General features: G+C 30.1%; 1 protein-coding gene across 1 annotated transcript; it reads right to left on the reverse strand.

Moving 5' to 3' along the window:
- Positions 1-1,870: 1,870 nt before the first annotated feature.
- Positions 1,871-7,277, reverse strand: LOC107450561 (uncharacterized). The gene is made up of 2 exons (XM_087168209.1): positions 7,136-7,277; positions 1,871-3,092 (listed from the first exon to the last, which is right to left on the reverse strand). The coding sequence occupies exons 1-2, from the start codon at positions 7,137-7,139 to the stop codon at positions 1,951-1,953; spliced, it is 1,146 nt and encodes a 381-aa protein (XP_087024335.1). The 5' UTR covers positions 7,140-7,277; the 3' UTR covers positions 1,871-1,950.
- Positions 7,278-19,795: the final 12,518 nt, after the last annotated feature.

Genomic DNA, 19,795 nt, shown 5'->3' on the forward strand with positions numbered 1-19,795 from the left:
GATTCTGAAAATTAGTCATTTTATAATATAGTGGCATCTATATTTAACGTAGCTCTACTTAACAATAATCTCTATATAAAGACGATATTTTACGGTCGCTGTTTCATCATGGCAGAAAAATCTCTATTTAAGGACTACTGTGTCTGTAAGAACGTCCATATCTCTGCGGACGATTGTGTCTCCATTTTAGGATGACTGTGTCTCTGTTTATGAACGAAATTTTTATTAACGAACGATACATTTTATTTTATCTCAAGTTTGATTATATTGAGGTTGAGAAAGACGAGAAAGATGTTCAATTTACGGGATCTCTTTAACTGGGATGAAGATTTAACAACTAATTTAAGAGATGTTGATGAAATTTATGAAAACATTATTAACGCGTTGAATGCCATGGGGGAAACCGGCACTGAGTTTGCTCGTAGCACCATGAGGGTCACCGGTGACCGGCATTGAGCTTGTTTGTAGCACCACGGGGGTCACCGGTGACCGGCGAAGCCAAGATTATTAGAAACACATAATTCGAGTAAAGTTTTAATGCTTTTAACTTCTTTATATTATTATCGTTACTAAAATGCTTTGAAGAAATTAATGCAATACATACTGAGAAAATCATTTTGGCCAGAATCATTGTACAAGCCTATAGAAAATCATTGTACAAGTCATGTAAAATTAGCTTGGCATTCAACGTGTTAAAGAAAATGATGCAGAAAAAAAAATGACATTGAAAATTTTATAAAAATTTCGTTCTCGTAGTATTTGACATTAGTTTGATTCTATTTTATTCTTATATTAGCGTAAACGTAATTAAAATAAAAAATATAATGAAAAAATAATAATTTTTGAATATGCTGAATTGTTCCAAAATTGATAATCCTAACCCTGGAAAAAATTTTCTAAACCCAATTTATACACAAATTTCTTTTCTTTTTCACAAACTAACTATTTTTTACAGTCCTTGCCGAGTCATTAAACAGAGAGCTAACTAATTTTAATCACCTGTTAACACAGGTGATTAAAATTTGGCACTTAAATTTTAAAAGTGACGAACTCTAAATAAAAGTTGAGTTATATCTTCTTTATAACTGATACTTTTTAATACTTAACTTCTCCGTCTCAAAATTTAAATGTATTTTAAAAAGTTCGCAATTAAAATTTAAATTCTTAAATCCTATTTTCAATAAACTCCTCCTCAAGTTAGCAATGTTTTTCAGCAACTAAACATGACGTCACTTCGAAATGCACTTCATTACTTTTACTCTGCTTAGTGTGCATATTATATATGTTCTAACGTGTTCATATTGAACAACGTATTTTATTATTCTTTGTTAACAAGGTATTTACTACACTGCAGCTTAATATATAGTGCTAGTTCAGTTTCTTAGAGTTCTTAACTTGCAAAATGGAAAATGCATTGTCAATATTTAGAGCTAACACGAAATTAAAATCCATTTTCACGCTCTTTGACTACGAATTGCACATTTTTTACACCTAATTACGAAATACATTTAGCAGTAAACTATTCCATAAAAAAATATTTTCAATCGTATTAATATAGGATCTGATCATTTGCAAATTACATGAAGTTAAGTATTTTTTACGTAATTTACAAATGAACGGAAAATTTTCAAATATAAATAATTCTAATTTTCATAATAATAAATATAGTAATAATTATCATAATAATTATTATTCTTGTATATCAAAAAATTATAATAATAATAATTATTGTAATTTTTTCCAATTATAAATATAATAGTTATTATAATTTATAATTATTATTGTAATTTTGATGTAATTAACTACATGTCTTTCTAAGCCAAAGGAGATAGTGATTAGAATACAGATTAAAGATTTAGGATACAAAGAATTAGATCAACAGTGTTTATTAAAAAATATCAACAAACTATAAATAACAAAAAATAAATTATTATTTTAACTAAACAAATTTTAAGAACAGTGGGTTTGTGCAAATCTAATATCTTCCTCTAAATCATTCCTCATTCGCTGCTTCGATGCAAACCTAGACATTTTATTTTGCTTTAGTTCATCAACTACGTAACACCATTTCTTATCCTTTTCTCTGAGCACAAAGTTCTGATGTTTCTCCAGCTGTTTTTTTCCGGGCAAAATTGTATGAAGCATTGGTAACTTATGAGCATTGAACCAATGGGCCCACAGGAAACAACTATTTTCATTGTCCATGTTCTGAACTTCTAACCATCTAATTTCCGTAACTGCGTCTTTATTTTTAAATTTACCTCTATTGTGAGCATCAAGATTAAGCAGGCTATTCTTGTGGCCTCTGATTGCCACATCAAGACATTTGAATTTTGAGTTAGAAGAATCTAAGTAATCGAAGGCAATTTCGACAACTTCACGCGTTTTTCCACATTTCACAGAAAGTTGGTACAGACCTGGAGTTTTAGGCGCCAAGTTATTCTTTACGACATTATCTAGTGATTCCCAACTGCTGAAAGCGAAATTCGAATCACAAACCTCGCACGGTTTCTCAAAATCACATTCCTTCACGTTTTCAACCAATCTCTTTGGAAGAGTGTTTTTGGGTTTTCGCCAAGTTGCTTCCTTCTTAGGGTAGCACCACTTTTGTATCTTTTCCGAAAAGGCAAAATGTCCACTTTGTTCGACGATGTTCATTCCAAGCCAATTGCTCATGTTTTTAGGCTTAATTCCATTGTTAAACCAATGAGCACAGAGACTGGTAACATCTTTATCATCTTTTGGCTTACAGGTCATCCATCGACAAAGAATGACAGATTTAGTAACTTTCGACTTTTTGTCTGCAACAAGTTCTTTTTCGTTTTCAATACACCTAAAAGCTTTTCTTTGAATGTCGGTCAGATCAAGAACGATGTTTTGCACTTCGATGGTGTTTTTGTTCTTCAGAGCTACCATGAAGATTCCGGGTTTGTTGGGGATATTCTCCAAGACTTGTTCGCTTGGCTCCACCCAATTGCCGAATCTTTTATTACAGAACTCGCATTCGCTGGTAAAACCTCTACAAGGCTCTACTGGGACATCAACTTCTCCTTTTTTAGAGACTATCACTTCTTTAAACAGACTGTCGCGTTCTATAAAGAAAAACACAAAGTTAATTACTACTATCCATCGGGAGAAATGTAATAATTCAGTGAAAAAGAACCTATGCGCCACCACTACAATAAAAGATGGTGAACTGAACCAGAAATTATCTATAACTATATATTAAATGGTTGTGGGAAGACGATAGTGAGACAACAGAAACCTTCTATTTGCTGTAGTATGAGTACGGTCGGTGCAGGACTCATAATTAACTGTGGTTCGTTGATCCTGGACCACTAAAATTTTGAACTGTCATAAAATAAATAATAAGTGGTCCTATGCTGGATGGTATCACTGTTTTTGTATAATAAATAATTTTCCTATGTGAGTCTATGTAAATAGTACTAAATTAGGGAAATGTACTGCAGTAGATTCGCTTTCTACAAGAGAACTCACAGGTTCTAGGACCCCGGAGTGTACCTGTTATATGTCCTTTCTTTATAAGGTAGGGGTTAAAATATTTACCGTACAGTGCAGAAACAATAATAAATAATTTGAAAAAATATTAAAAAATTAATCAATTTAGTGCTGTATAGAAAAAGAACTTAAAACAGTCATAGAAGCTCTATTGAATACAGGAACTTTTCGTTTAGTGGAAAATGCTTTGCAAGCTCATACATTTTTTAAATTTTAAAATTTATTACAAAGCATATTTTATGCACAAATAATCAAAAGCAATATAATTTTTTTTTTGTAAAAAAGTACATTTTAATAAATGTTTATCTTATGAATGACATTCTAAAACATTTTCACATTTTAAAATATATACCTAACTTAAAGCTAATATTCATAAAACGAAATATTTCAAAGCATTAAGGAGTGCTGTAAAATTTTTAATTCTTTTCATTTTTATATATTTTAACCTTATGCTCAATCACAAACATTTTCAAACAATTCTATATTACCAGAATTTTTAGTGGAAAACCTCTCATTCCACAATTTTTTTTTAATTCCATAAGTGCAGGTATAAAAATCTGCGTTAAGATTTCACTTTGTTCATTATTGGAATACTGAAAATTCCATAAACATTATATGATGTCATTTTTAAAATAATAGAATTTATTACAAACCAAGTACTAATGTGATTTTGAAAACTGAAACATCTTAACACAGCAATATATTTAGAATAAATTTTATAGCTATAAAAATCAATAAAAAGTAATCAATTAAAATGTTTTAATTAATTACTTAATTAAATGTTAAATAAATGTTAAGCATTTAATTTCTTAAAACAATTTTCATCTTTTTTGCGATATTTTGATTTTAATGGGACGAAAATAAATGGAATGAAGTAAAAATAAATAACTACTTTTATCATGTAATTAATATTATATTTCCTCACCCAAAATATCACGTTTTAGTGAATAATATGCAATTTTTATAACGATTGTAACAGCTATGTTACGTAAAGTTGTATCCATCTTTAAAAAGCATTCTCAATGTTGATTATGAAAATGTCCCTATGAACAAAAGTCACAGTTTTGTAAAAATGAAAATTATTTGTGATCTAATTTTTAAAAGACGGAAAAGTAAATCCAACGCTACATTGTTTAAATACATTAAAAAAATTGCAATAATTGAGAATTATTTAATGTTTTAAATGATTTTCAGGCAGGTAAAAAAAAATCTCGCCAAATTAAAGTTTAAAATAAAAATAAAGTTTAAATCATTTTTAAATACTTAAACTAATACTTTACTGCAAGATAATTTATAAAGTTTAAATCTAAAGGTTTGCTTCCAGTTTAAGGCCCCTAAATAGCATTTTTTTTTTAACTTTGCGAATTAGTTTCGAAAAACCTACATAAGAGAAATTTTCCAAAAATGAAGACAATTTATTGCATTTTTCCATAGATTTTTCTTTTTTCATAATTATACCAAAATATTGAATTGATTTTCGTAAAGAGTGAAAAGTTACAGCATAATGAGCGAGGAAGGGATCGCTTAAACATAAATATACAAGTGAACTTGTGCACTCAGTTGATTGATGGATTTGCTCACTTCTATTAAAACATTTTAGAAAAATACTATCATTTTAACTATTTTATTGAAAGGATTTGTTTAAATTATGTCAGAAAAAGAATTAATGGCACTTACAGTACAAATAATTAAATTATAACTTATTTAGCTGTAATAATTTTAAAGAAGATTGCAAAGGGTAATTAACAGTTTTGAAACAATTAGAAATAAATTTAGGTCCAGCAGCCAAAGAATATGTTCAAAATGAAGATGATCCCAGAATTTCGGCTGCTACTCTAAAAGCATGTGAGACGTCTCGTGAGAGAAGATCGACAAGAAAAAAAGGCTAAAATTGATATAATAAATGTAATAATATAATAGTTGAAAAAAATAATGATATAATTATTGATATAATAAGATTGTAATAATAAACGTTTGCATATGTAAGGGAAAAAAAACAGCTTAAGAGGAAAATTTAACGAGAAAAAAAATAGAAAACGCTTCTAAGAAATTGTACTTCAAGAATAAATTAATAATATAATTAAAAATAAAATGCTGATTCTAGAGTCTAACTTTGTTAGGTGGTAAGTATTTAACTTCTATCCTGGTAAATATTTAACTAGCAATATCTAACTAGGTAAATATCTAATTTTGTTAGAAGGGAGAACTCTAGCTGATTCGAACGATTGAATTTATCCAGTCAAATATAAGATTGGAAGAATATTTTATCAAAATATTTCTTGACAAATTGTAATTAATTTACTATGGCATACCCTTCAACATTTGATAGAAAAAAAAAGTATTAAAAAAATTCTCGTGAATGTGAACAGAAGCAATAAGTTTTCAAATAAATCGAATTTTCATAAAATCCTTATCACAATTTAAAAACGTAGACCATTTGTCTATCTTACCTATTTAAAAATGTAATTAAATTATTTATAAGTAGTAGTGGGGGAAAAAAAGTCTTTAAATTAATTCTAACTTAAAAATTTTATTCGAATTAATTACAAGTATTTAAGTAATTTTCTGTATTTTATTTAATTCTAAATGAATACATTAATTATACTTGATGCGTTAATTATACTTGCCATGAGCTGATTTTTTTTTCTTTTTATAATAATTTTCTGGCGTAACATATTTATAATTATTTTCTTATGCTGCTTATTTTTTTTTCTTTTTATAATAATTTCATGTTAAACCTCGTTGCTACTTTAATTTTAAATTTTCGATCTGAAACTTGGAAGAAATTAGTTAAGCAGATTCATGCACCTTCTAGCAGATTGTTCTTTAATTAGGAATCGTGAGTTTGGAGTGGATTTGAACACTTGATTTACTTGGCGTCATAATAACCAAAATGCATCTCTTCCTTTTACCTTGTAAATTTCATTTGAATTTTTTACTTGAAAGATTGATTTATTTTTTCATTCTTCTTTAAATTTATACACAGTAAAATTAATTTAAATCAATAGCATTTTATAAAAAAAAAATGGAATGGGTGTAATAAACGCAAGATCGATAGGGGGTCTAATATGAGACATTAAAAATTAAGTTAAGTTTTTTCTCAATTTTTTAGAGAAAAATATTTTTTTTTTTTTTTTGTTTAAATGAAGATCTTTTTTCCTTGAAAGAAAATCAGTAGAATTCTTCTACGGGATTTTTTTTTTTTTTTTTTTTTTTGCCTCTTTTCTTTTAAATGTAATTTATCACTGTAACAGTTTTTTCTTTTAAAAAATAAGCAATAGCATTTAATCAATAAAAAAAATTCTCGGATAAAAAAATTTCTGAGAAATAATGTTTTTAAGCGAAATTGTTATCTGAAAACAAATTTTTTAACATGATTTTATTTTAAAAAATACGTTTTTCTAAGAGGAAGAAAAGTAATATTTTGCTTTGAATGAAATTTATCATAGAACTAGAAAATATTGTCATTATTTGCGTATTTAAAAACGAGTTTGAATTAATGTCAAAACAATCTTAAATTTTGTTGAATCAAAAAATAAATGTTTAAAAACAATAATTTATATACATAAATAATAAATACGCAATAATATATAATAATAATAATGAATAAACTTACCCATTTTGGAGATTAAATCTAAGCAATCTCGTTTTCCTTAAACAGTGAAGTATTATAGATGCAACTTTTATCACTAAGTCGACAGTTAATGATTCTCCGATTCGGAAACGAAACTTTATAAAACGCGAATCCAACTATTGCACAATGTTTTGAAAATGAAAAGTTTGTTGACATGATTGGTGTTCTTCTCCAAAAAGCAGTGTAGTTTCTGGAATCGAAAAGTTAGAACTCATTGCCGTTCGCAAAGTAGAAAACGTTTGAATCACTTTAATAGAACTAATAAAACTCGCAGAACTAGAAGTGAATCTATTGTACCTTTTTTTCGAAAACAGTCTTAATGAGAAAGCATAACGTTGTGCAATCTGGCGAGAGAAAAAAATAGAACTTGGCGAAATAATTATCGCTCTTTTGGCAACATTTATATTTCAAGGATGACATTTTTTTTTTTCAGTGTTAAAAAGTTCCCTTTTCTGATTTTAGCTTATTTTATGTTTCAACACATTAATATTAAAATTTTTAAAATAATATATTATTCAATAAATATTGCAATATTATAAACAAAGTTTTTAGTTTATTGTTGAAAAATATGAACAAATACAAATTAGATACAAATACAAAGACACAAATACGTACAAATACAAATTATGTATCTAAGTTATTTTTATTTTTAAAACTATTATTTTGTGTATCAGGCTTCAGTAGCAATAACTTTTTAAAAATAAAAATAAGAAATTATTTTTAAAGAAATGCGTTTAATTTATTGCAATATCTAAGAATTTTTATTCATCTTTACACCAGGTTGTAAAATATGAAATGTCGGATTTTTTTAAAGCAACTTAGTTAATCTTTTTTCTTTATTAAATGTTTATGAATTGTATAGAACAAGCAGCGTCGCAAACAAGTTGGCCGAATTAAAATACGAGGTTCACCACATCTACCGGACATATCTCCAGCGCATCATCACTTTTTTAAATAGTTGGTCAACTTTCTCTGTGATAAAAAGTTCCCCGATCTAGAGTAGATTAAAAATGACTTTCAATCTTTTATTGTCACCAGAGAACAAAATTTTTATTAAAATAAGGTAGTGAAAAACTAGTAACACTTGGCAAAACTGTGTAGATTGTGATGGTTCTTACTTTGATTAATAAAGTTTAAAAAAAAAAAAAAAAAGCTATGCTTATTTAAATTCACTATAAAAAAATCCGACATTTCATTAGCAACAACCAAATATTATTATTTTTAAAATTAATAACAAAACTATCTCTATACTTTATAGAACCCTAGACAAAAACATTTAACTATTCTTTTTAAAGTGTCTCGAAGAACGTGAATAACTTGGGATACCTGTAAATAATTTAGAACCCAATACATAACTCAGGAAGTGTCACAGAGCACTATATACGGAGCCCCGGTGGCTCAGGAGTTAAAGCATTCACCTCCCAATGAAATAACATAGGTTCGAATCTCAGCGGTGGCTGATTGATACGAATTCTAATCCAAAGCTCGCACCGACCACAGTACTGACGTAAAATAACCTCCGTAGACGAATCATGGTTTAGAAAACTCTAGTTGTCATACTGGAGGTTTCCATGGTTTTCCTCTCAGTGTAACAAATATGCGGATTAGTTCAATCAAAAAAGTTCCCCGGATGCTATTTTTTCCCAATTCTTGATCCAAGAGTTCCCTTGTCTTCTGTGTAGGGTAAAAAACTGTGTAAGGTATAAAATTTTAAATAGGACGGCTACTTGATAATATCCTTAACAAATGACAGCAATGGATAAGTTATATTTTACCGTGTTAAAGATTTTTAGAAAAAGCAATTTAGTGTTTTGATGCATGTCTAAAAAAGCAACATTTGAAACTCTACTAATACTTTAGCAGAAAATTCTTTAAACTTATTTATCCATCTTACTAAAATAAACTTATTTATAAAATATTTTCGTATGTTTTTACTAAATATTTCTGCAATAGAATGAAATTTTATTACCCGTGAAATGTGGGGTTGTGAAAATTACGCGTATATTCTGTACCGATAGTTTTTTCCTCTAAATTTATTATTTAAGATAATCTGATATTCTAAAATTCAATAAAGAAAGTCATTATACTATTAATTTTATTTAAATATAAAAGAATATTGCATAGTGAATATTTAGTGCATATATCAAAAGAATTCAGAATTAGCTGATGTTTACGTTATTCTTCCCACCTCTTGAATAGTTCCCCAAACATAAAGGATCAAAGATAAATAATTAAGAAAGTGCAATAAACTCCTCCTGAAACTAGTTTTTGTTTAAATAGATCTCTAAGACAACACACATAATTGACCTTATCATTTAAATAATAGGAAGAAAAAAGAATCGTCATCAATTTGCATGCAATTATAAGTTATACCAGGTTGGGTGTATTCCGATCGTAGTGATTTTCGTAATAGTTCTTTGATAATTTTAATGCACAGAACAACTAAACGTGAACATACTACACAAGCATATAAACATTAAGTTCCTAACTAAATTACTTATTGGTAACTATCATATTCAAACTGTTTGTCCCGGTAAACTGTTTGTCCCGCCAGGTTCATTTCTAATCTGTTTGAATTCTCTGTCGGTTAAGGAATTCAAATTTTAAATTTCCCTTTTATAGGGATTAAATCATTCGTGAACTGAAGTTGCCACATGATTAATCATATGAAACAAATTTGTATTTTACACATCCCTCTCGGTGTTGTTGTAGTTGTTATAGTTCATTTAGGTCGCACTAGAGCTACACAATGGGCTATTGGCGACGGTCTGGGAAACATCCCTGAGGATGTTCCGAAGACATGCCATCACAATTTTTGATCCTCTGCAGAGGGGGTGGCACCCCCGCTTCGGAAGCCCAACGACCTTCGCGCGAAGTCGAGCACTTTACGGTAGCACAGTTTAACGAGGACCAATGCCGCACACCCTCGGTCCCTACGCAGACTGATCCACCCGCACACTGACCGCAGCCAGTGATGCTTGACTTCGGTGATCTGCTGGGAACCGTGTCTTAACGATCAGTCCACTGCGGGACACATCCCTCTCGAATAGGCTAATTAAAATTTTTGTTCGATTTTTACGATTGTGGTTCGAATTTGATAACACTGTCCAAATTTCAAGACTTTCTAGAATAAAAAAGAGTGAGACACGATAAAACTTTTTATTTTATTATAGATTTACTACTTTAATTTCCAATAAGCATTAATAAATTGTAGTGAAAAATCAAGAAATTATTTATCACTTTAAGACTTATTTTACTCACAAAACAGGGGATTAATTCTTCGATGCAATCTAAACGCCGTTGCCATTCCTTCAAAATAAATGACGAGCAAAATGATTCGCGAGAATGATGTGAAATATTTTTTTTTTGCATACGTTTTAAACCTCCCCCCTTTCTACTCTTCGAAACCATTGCTTTTACTAAACTATTACTAGATGAACTAGCAAAAATCCCATTTGCAAGCACATTCTTCAAATTCCTTACTTTTCGTCTCTTTAAATTGGTAAAAGCTGTGATAGATTGTTCAATGTCGTTGAACTTTTTCGTAGGATTGCAGAAACACGGTTTGAGAAATAAATTCCCTGCCTTTATTAAAAGTCCAAACAGATCTTTCTTTTTTTTAACTTTTTCTAGTTTCGTGCCGAATGCACAAAGTTTTTATTTAAAAAGAAAAATTCAGTAATTTCAACCAATCAACTCGTAAAACAAAATTTAGAGCCAATCTAAAATAAACAAGATCAGAAAAATGGTTGGTGTTAGATGTTCATTTTGAAAGTATTTAAGAAAATATTTTATGCACTCTGATATGAGATATCGAAAGTCACGTCTCTAAAACTTAAGATTTTTATATCTTAATAATCAGTTATCACATTATTTTATGAACTTTAGAAATTTTATGAAAGTATGGTACTGTGTAGTTTAAATGAGAATTTACGTTAATTCAAACAGCATATTAAAGAAACTAGTGGGCTGCGCCCCCTGCTCGCTTACGCTCGCTACTAACTTAAGTACATTGCAAATGCACAAAATTCTAAGAATTCAAAACAATCATTCAAATCCATATATAAACTTTTTTTTAAAAAAAAAATTCAAAAGCGTAACAGCACGACTGAGACTCATTTTTCAATGAATAACTAATAACAATAATAGAATGCTCTCTCTGATTATTTCAGTTTCCGTTTTTAAAAACACCATATGGTGAGCCACCTCAGCTAGATTTGGCATGTGACATTTCAATCAATCATTGGTCGATTTTCTAGCGTTGCCATTCGGGGAGTTGTAATGAGGCTTTTTTTTTGTCGCCGTGTAAAAGAAATATATATATAGATGCTCTTTGAATGAGAAATAATAGTATTTGGGAAACACAAGTCAATCGAAATTAAGAAAAAGGAAAAATCTCAACAAACTGAAACGGTAAGAAAGTAAACATCTCATTCGCCTAAAAAATTATAAAGTTGGTTCAAGTCAACGTATTTTGAGCAATCGAAAATAGGCGCACATTCTCAAGACTCGCCAGGGGAAAATGAGGAAAAAAAAACAAACTTGAAAAAGAAAACACAAAGTTTTCAGTTACATTATCAAGCAAGCTGTTATTAGTTTAACCTGTTTTATCAATGAGCTTCTAAATGCAAGAATTTTTATTACAGCCCGCCATGTTAATTTTTAGAATCCTTGTCAGAGGAAAGTCAAAAAATTCTACAAAGTAGGGGTTTCATATTAATCTGTAAGTGAGGAAAACGCTGACGAAATCTAACGAATCCTACTGATGAAACATTAAAATTTGGTTTGAGTGAAAAGGCAATTATTAGAAACACTTCTAAGTTTAACCAGGCAAGAAACCAAGTTTTGATTGTGTTCAAGTTCCGTCTTTCTCAGTAATGATTCGTTAGAATTCGATAGCATTTTTTCCTTGTTTGAATAATTATTTTATTCCTTTCATGCGTACACATATGATCTACTTTTTAACAAGGGTAATGTATATTTAGGTTGGTCATTGCGGTACAATCTGTATATATAATATTTTTTAAAAAATTAATAATTAATCATAACTATGAGCATTCCTAAAGTGCACTTTTTTAATGCAAGCCGAAAGGGTAAGTATAAATTAATAATTGGGGCGAGGAAACAAAAAAAGCCACAATATACAAAATACTCCAAAACTAAAGAAATCAAATAAGCCAGAGACAAAATGAGCTAGTAAGTTACTTAAGTTCAGACTGCTTATCATTAAGGCCATTATTTTAATGAGAGAAAAAAATAAATCCCTCGCATCATGGATAAGAAAAACAACTAAATTAGACAACATTCAATTCTGAAATAATGAACACAAGTTTGTTTTCTTAATCTATTAAGTATAATTAACTACAAATAAATATACTTGCTTATACAAAATGTTTTTTTTTTTTTTAATAAATAAATAAATTGGAATAACATAAGCCAATGAATTCTAGTTTCCAACTATCAATAGCATATATTTTAAATGCATCCTTGAAAAAAAATTTCAAAAATTAAAAAAAACTTGCATTTAGAAAACGTTAAGTAGCTTACAATAAATACAACGTATTTTTAATTTTTCAATCCACATTTAGTAATGAGTTTTTTTAATTGGAATTAATTATTGCAAATCTAAGTCTCAGTTATTGTTGTTATTATTTGAAAATACTGCAGAGCAAATCCATCGCAAAAAATATAGCATTCCATACTGAAAATACATCAATTTCAATAAATTCGTCTAACGCTCAATAAATTTATCTAACTAATACATTTGTCTTTAACTAAAAAAATTGCCTTTGCTAGATAGTAAAGATATTAAATAAGTGAAGATCATTTTAAACTGCTTAAAATAATAATTACACTTCGTGATTTTTAACAAATTTTCTGTTTAACTAATTTGCAATGTTTTGATGTTAAATTTGAAGTTTAAATATAATTTACTATTGAATAACAATAAAGGTTAATTACAAGAATACAAGCAATGCAATAATAATAATTATGCAATGCAATAATTATGCAATAATAATAATGTAAATTAAGCTTGAATATTTTTATACAGAAGACGTGAAACAAAAATTGAAAAAGAGAAGTTGGATATAAAAAACTTACCAGCGACACGATGGGTAAAAATTCTGCAGGATTTTTAAATCACAATTACAAGTTCCAAGTGTTGATTATAGTGTCCAACAGTCAAAAGTTTTAAAACTTCTTTATCAGAGTCCGATTCATAAAGAATATTTTTATGATTGTACGAGTACTTTACGTCAAACTAGAGCTGCACAATAGGCTATAGACGCCAGTCAGGGAAACATCCCCGAGGATGATCCAAAGCCCAAGAAGTAAACATGTCCACCAATTACAGTAGGCTTTATTATTGTTAACAATAATTAGAGAAAAATTCTGAAGATTTTCACTGATGTCAGAATAGTGAAATATAAATAACAAGCAAGGCATTTTTAGCGTCAGTAATTTTCACAGCTAGCAATATAAGTTTGTAAATAATAATGTCATGATTTTTATTATTATATTTCGAGAGCTTAGCTTTGAAGAATAGTTTTAGCTAAATTTTAATCTATTATTTATAGGAAATTCGAAATCCACAGTTTTTCATTCGAAGAAAATTATACTAAGTTACGGAAGCTTTAATCCATACTTCATTTCTGGAGAAAAAAAATTCAGATTTTTTTAAAAATTTATATTTATACAAAATATACTTAGAACCAATATTTTTTATGGAAAATTTGTAATTTGCGGAAAACCTTTTAACAGAAAGCATTTATAGCAGATGTTACAATTCACGGTATTTCACATCCATAAACACAAAGCATGTGTGTTTAGTAAATCATCTTCAAAAGTTTAAACTCAATAAACGCTCATAACAAGATTAAAATGTTTAATCGGATTTTTTAATCTACATTAAAGCTGAACTAGATTATAACTAATAACATTGTTGCATGCCTTAAAGAAATTAATGTCAATAATTCACAACAAAAAGTTTAAACCTATGCAGTCAATTGTAATGCAAGCAGTCAATTGATTTCTAAAGATTAAATTGAATTTAGTTGAAAGGACGGAGTGGTCTCGCTGTTCGTAAAAAAGCTCTGTAGTGTGGAGGTAGCGGGTTCGAGTATGACCTTAACCATAAATGTATCTTTCTGATGACGTTTTTTAATTTGTGCAGCCTGTTAATCAATTTAAAAAGGACTGAAAAACTTTATTTGTAATGGGAACACAAGCACGCAAATCTGCGCTTGTATGTGTAATAAATAAAATAAGTAAAAATTGAAACGATACTAGAGTTGGAATATGTTAGAGTTTCTATCCAACAGTTGTCGCGCGCCGAGTGATACTGAAAAATGGCGAAATTAGCTCAATTTTCTAAAAACGAATTTTTTTTATTTTTTTATCCTTGAAGGGTGAGGCTGAGGAATGCTGTAGAGAAATGCTTCCTTATTTTAAATTACAATATTTCTATCAGAAAATTAAAAAATATTTATCAATCCTAAATTCGGGAAGCATAGGAACATGATAAATTACAATTAATGAATTCAAAGTTAAAAAAGAAAACCGTTAGTTTAATTAATATCACCTCAAATATTCTTGAATTAATATTTATCATAGATAATATTTTTAATGAGCATAATCTTTTATGACATACAAATATATAGTCCAAATTTCTTTTAAAAAATTCGGTCAAGATTTGTATGAAAAACTTACATTTTGAGACGAAATAGAAGTATTTTCTACATAAAATATTAAGATTCGTAACAGCAAATTCACATTTTATTAAGAGTACGTTTGACACACAGGTTTAATTAACACAAAATTGGAGCTCATGGGTCATTCTCACTCCTCTCCCACTTTTTCTCTCGTATTCACCTTTTGAGAATAATGGCTTGTTCGGTGAATGCTTCCCAGAACCATAAATATCTACTGGAAAGATTCTCCTGGAAAATACGGAACTCATTCTATTCAATGTCAAAAAAGTGGTTTTTCTGTTGCACTTCTTTCCATATTTAGTTAAGCTTTTACGTAGAAAATAACCATATAAAAAGTTAACCCAAAAAAATATAATTAATAACCTATAAATATATTTTTCAGGTAAACAATACTTTAAAAAAAGGAGGAATTTAATTTACAAAACATTAAATCTGGGTCTCGTTCAGCGGCTCAGTTGCCTGGCGCTCTCCCCAAAATGCTAGATATGTACAATTGGCTATCGAAATGGGCTGCAGGTGGCGTAGGGCAGAACTCTCTACCTATTGCAACACTTCACATCCTTTCCCCATTAAGGAAGTACGTTAGTTACTCTCGCGATTTTCATATAGATTAAAAAATTTTAAGTTGGAAAGCTATATGGAACTGAAAACTACATTAAACATAGTTCTAAAGAAAAGTATCAAGGGAATTTTAAAAAATATTTTTATTAAATAAAAAAGGAAAATATCGTAGAACATTCCTACTAAAAAAAAACAACTGAAAAGAGGAAAGAGGGGAGGGAGAAGGGCTAAAGGCATGAAACCAGATGGCGTATTCGAGTGTTGTGATCGCCAATGCGCAAAATTTTTTAACATCTGGATAATTTTTTATCCCCTAATTATAGAATTTTCCCGCACCAGTTTTCAATCATATAATGCTTAACATTCCACTTAATTAGAGCTGACGATATTTTATATCTTGACCACTCTCATGGTGGGGTGCCGTTGCCGCTATCTGGAAAATATGGTATATTATGGTCAGAAAAGCGGTTGAAAGTTTGGACCCCTCTTTGCGCATTTCACCATACAGCGAGAATTTCTAAACGAATCGAAAAAAATTTGAACACAAAAAATTCATCTATCCAGATCTTATCATATCTATTCAAGGAGTTAACAGATGGATAAGTAGTAGATGTTGATCCGCCCTTAGTGAAAGTGTCCGCCAACACGTCGAATTCCTATTTAATTCCTACCATCTGGTTAATCAACGGTTAGAGAATTCGAAATTTAGCACTTGAGACGAGGCATACATGTGTGACAGTTGTGCTTCTTTGTGATCAATATTATAGACCAAGTTGTGATAGATAGATTCAGTTATAAGAAAAAAAGATATTTTGGAACATAGATGAGTTCCTTGTCACCCAGAATAATGCATAGGAAAACTGGGCTGTCGTGCTACTTAAGATAGGGTGCGTGGTATCAGTCCTCGTTAAGCTGTTCCACCGTTAAGTGCTCGATTTCGAGCGCAAGTTGTCGGGTTACCGAAGCGGGGTTGCCGTGCCCTCTGCAGAGGATCAAAATTGTGATGGTATGTCTTCTGATCATCCTCGGGGATGTTTCCCAGACCTTCACCAATAGCCCATTGTGCAGCTTTAGTGCGACGTAAATAAACTACTTCGACTACAACTATTTATTGTTAGACATACACTTGCGTCCCACAGTAGACTGGTCGCAAGCACACGGTTCACAGTTTAACGCCGCAGTCAATCATCACTCGCAGTGACCAGTTGCCGGATTGGTTACCACTTTGATCAACATGAAGGGATCAAAAATGTGCGATATCGGTCCGATGGTCAAAGTGGGGTGCTTTGCACTGAAGAAAATAAATCTGGAATAAAAAATAGGAATTTATCTTTTAAAATTCTCCCCTTTGATATTCATTGTATTTATAATGTGTGGTTAATATTCTACATTTTAAAGTAGAAATGTCCGTCAATTGTAATTAGGTTCAGAAATATGACGTATCAGTCTGCGTAAGGACCGAGGGTGTGCGGTATTGGTCCTCGTTAAACTTTTCCATCGTAAAGTGCTCGACTTCGCGTGCAGGTCGTCGGGTTACCGAAGCGGGGGTGCCATCCCCTCTGCAGAGGATCAAAATTGCGATGGCATGTCTTCGGATCATCCTCAGGAATGTTTCCCAGACCATCGCCAATAGCCCATTGTGCAGCTCTAGTGCGACGTAAATGAACAACAACAAAAATCAGAAATATGACAAAAATTTTATGGATGGTTGACTTAACATAAACAATAACCAGCTTCTTAAAACCTAAAGAAATTTAGATAGCTTCCGGTGTATCGCTCCGCTTATGGCATGCTTACAAGGCAATATGTGAACAGGCTTCATATTCTAGGAAGTTTTATTATTCTAATTTGTGTTTAAATTTACGCGTAATTTCACCATTCATAAGAGTTCCTTGTATTTTGCAAATTTTAACTTGTTGTGAGTCTAAAACAAATTTAAGAAAATTAATATGAACACATAAACAAAGTGTAAGGTTTGCCCTGTTTTGAGTGTTATCCCTTTTTGGCTACAGTTGTACAAAATATGAACGTTTGTAAATTTTTGAGTTGCATCACAGCATGCTTGTGGAGCTTTCCGAATTCATTTTTGGTTTGTTTCGTTTTCGAAATTTGAATAAAAAGAAAACGTTATTTTGTAAACACTACAACTATAATAATATTGGATGGCGTGCGTTTTCAAGCTTAGGCGTAAAAATCAATCGAAAGTAGTAACCCGGAAATCTTACGACGAATTGGCTTCAGTGGTACATGTTGCTGACATCTACCGGCAACTACTTAAATTAAAACTTGAATACTTTCGGAATAATTTCATATGTTCTTTTTTGCCATATTCGTCTTCGTTTTTTTACTATAACGCTTCGAAACCCCGGAGGGAATTATGAACAACCCTGTACTTAAAGAGTTAAGAAAATGAATCCACAAAATTAAGGGAATAAAAAAAAATAGTTAAAATATTATTAATCTGTCCATTTAGAGTGCGTCTATACTAACTGCATTAAATACAATCTTCAGATGAGAGTTTGTTTATGTCATTTCCTTCCAGAATATGTAATCTTTTTTTTTTAATTATTTTACCCTATTTTATAACCGTCGTTAAACAGCTGACCCAATTTTTTTGGGCTTACGACTACTCATGTTCAACTTTGTAGCCTTGTAATTTTGAACCCAATCCAGAAGACAATGGAACTTCTGAATCAAGTATTGAGAGAAATTTGACTCCGTGAAGCACTATTTAGGTGGAACTAACCAGCATTTGAGCTACTTGGAGACGAAAACCACTCAAGGTTAGCCTAACGGCAAGGGGACTCTAACCCATGATCCGTCTACCACAAGGGATATTTTACGTCAGCATTGTGGTCAGTGCAAGCCCGATGCGGAATTCGTATTGACCAGCCATCGATGGGATTCGAACCCAGTTCACCTCATTGGAAGACGAACGCTCTGTCATCTGAGCCCTCATGGCTCAAAAATAACAAAAAAAACATTTAATTGGACAAAATATAAGCAAAATGTTTTTAAAAAATTTAATGCAGACTTATGGATCTAAAATAAAAATGCTTATTGAAAATAATACAGATAAAACAATGCGCGTATGAAAACATACTTAAAATATAATGTTATTAAATAAAATTTGTAATTTCTTATTTAAATTTGGGATTTTTGTATAAATTAAATGTAATTAGCATTTACATTTTGTGAATTTTATTTCTAGATAGCAACAAAAATTGATTATTAAAGGGAATTCTTGAAAAATATGTCTTAGATTTCAAATTACACATAAAAAGCAATTCATAATACTAATAAAAAAAATTTGACACATCTCATGAATGAACTTGAACTTACTCTTAAAAGTCCTTGCAAAGATTTTTATCAATAATTTGTTACTGTAGTGACCTTTTTCTCTCTCTTTTAAAAATCAAAAAACACAGAGAACAAAATTGTAACTTCTAAATATATACTGTAAAACTTTAAGGGGGGAGGGGAACCTCTCAGTAATTTCAAATCCATGCAACATGTAAGGAGCTTTCTAGTTTGAAAAAATATAACTACATAACATTTATGATCTCAAGGTTTTCCAGCATTGGTTTATTAGATGTATCAGAATTACTTTTCCTTTTTACGCAATGCATCAGAATTTAAAATACAAAATGCTGCATCTTTGGTTCTGAAAAAAAAAAGTTTGCTGTGAGCTTCTCATTTTAGCCTTTAATTTTACCATAATTGAGGGTTCTCTTTCAAACGAAAAAGGAATTATTCCTACAAGTTTACCAATAGAGAATTAGATAAATGTAAATTTGGGAGATAACTAAATAACACTTTTGGCACTGAAATATCCCTTATTGGACATAGTTTCCAAAATAAAAGTTTCTGGACAGTGAGAATTTGTAAAACTTTTTTTTCATCAAATTTCAAGCTTTAAAAATATTTACAATTTTAAAATTTAGTTACTAGGTTCAATACTTAGAACAACATTGCAATGATTCGGAAATAATACTTGGTTACTTAATAATTCTCTTTAGATTAATAATATTAATTAATAATTTTTTTTCAAGAAACCCCTGAACTGCACATTTCATTTGCTTTATTCATTTTACTTTAAAGAATTACTGATAATATTATGCTTCTTGCGATAGAAATAAATAAGCATATCAACAACACTCAAATAAGTTCGAATAATGACCATCTACTAATATATTCAATGCATGCATGAAACACATTGGAAATCAGAAGAGAAAAATAATGATCAGATTTGACAACAGCAATCTCCTTGCATTCATATACTAAAGTTGCGGTTGTTGCCATCATCATAATAATAAAGTTTAAAAAAAATTTCAATACAATGTAATCAGTTAAAAAAAACATATGTAAA

The sequence above is a fragment of the Parasteatoda tepidariorum genome, chromosome 7 (genome assembly GCF_982258835.1).
Source record: "Parasteatoda tepidariorum strain Cologne lab strain chromosome 7, Ptep-v5.0, whole genome shotgun sequence".
Taxonomy (NCBI): domain Eukaryota; kingdom Metazoa; phylum Arthropoda; class Arachnida; order Araneae; family Theridiidae; genus Parasteatoda; species Parasteatoda tepidariorum.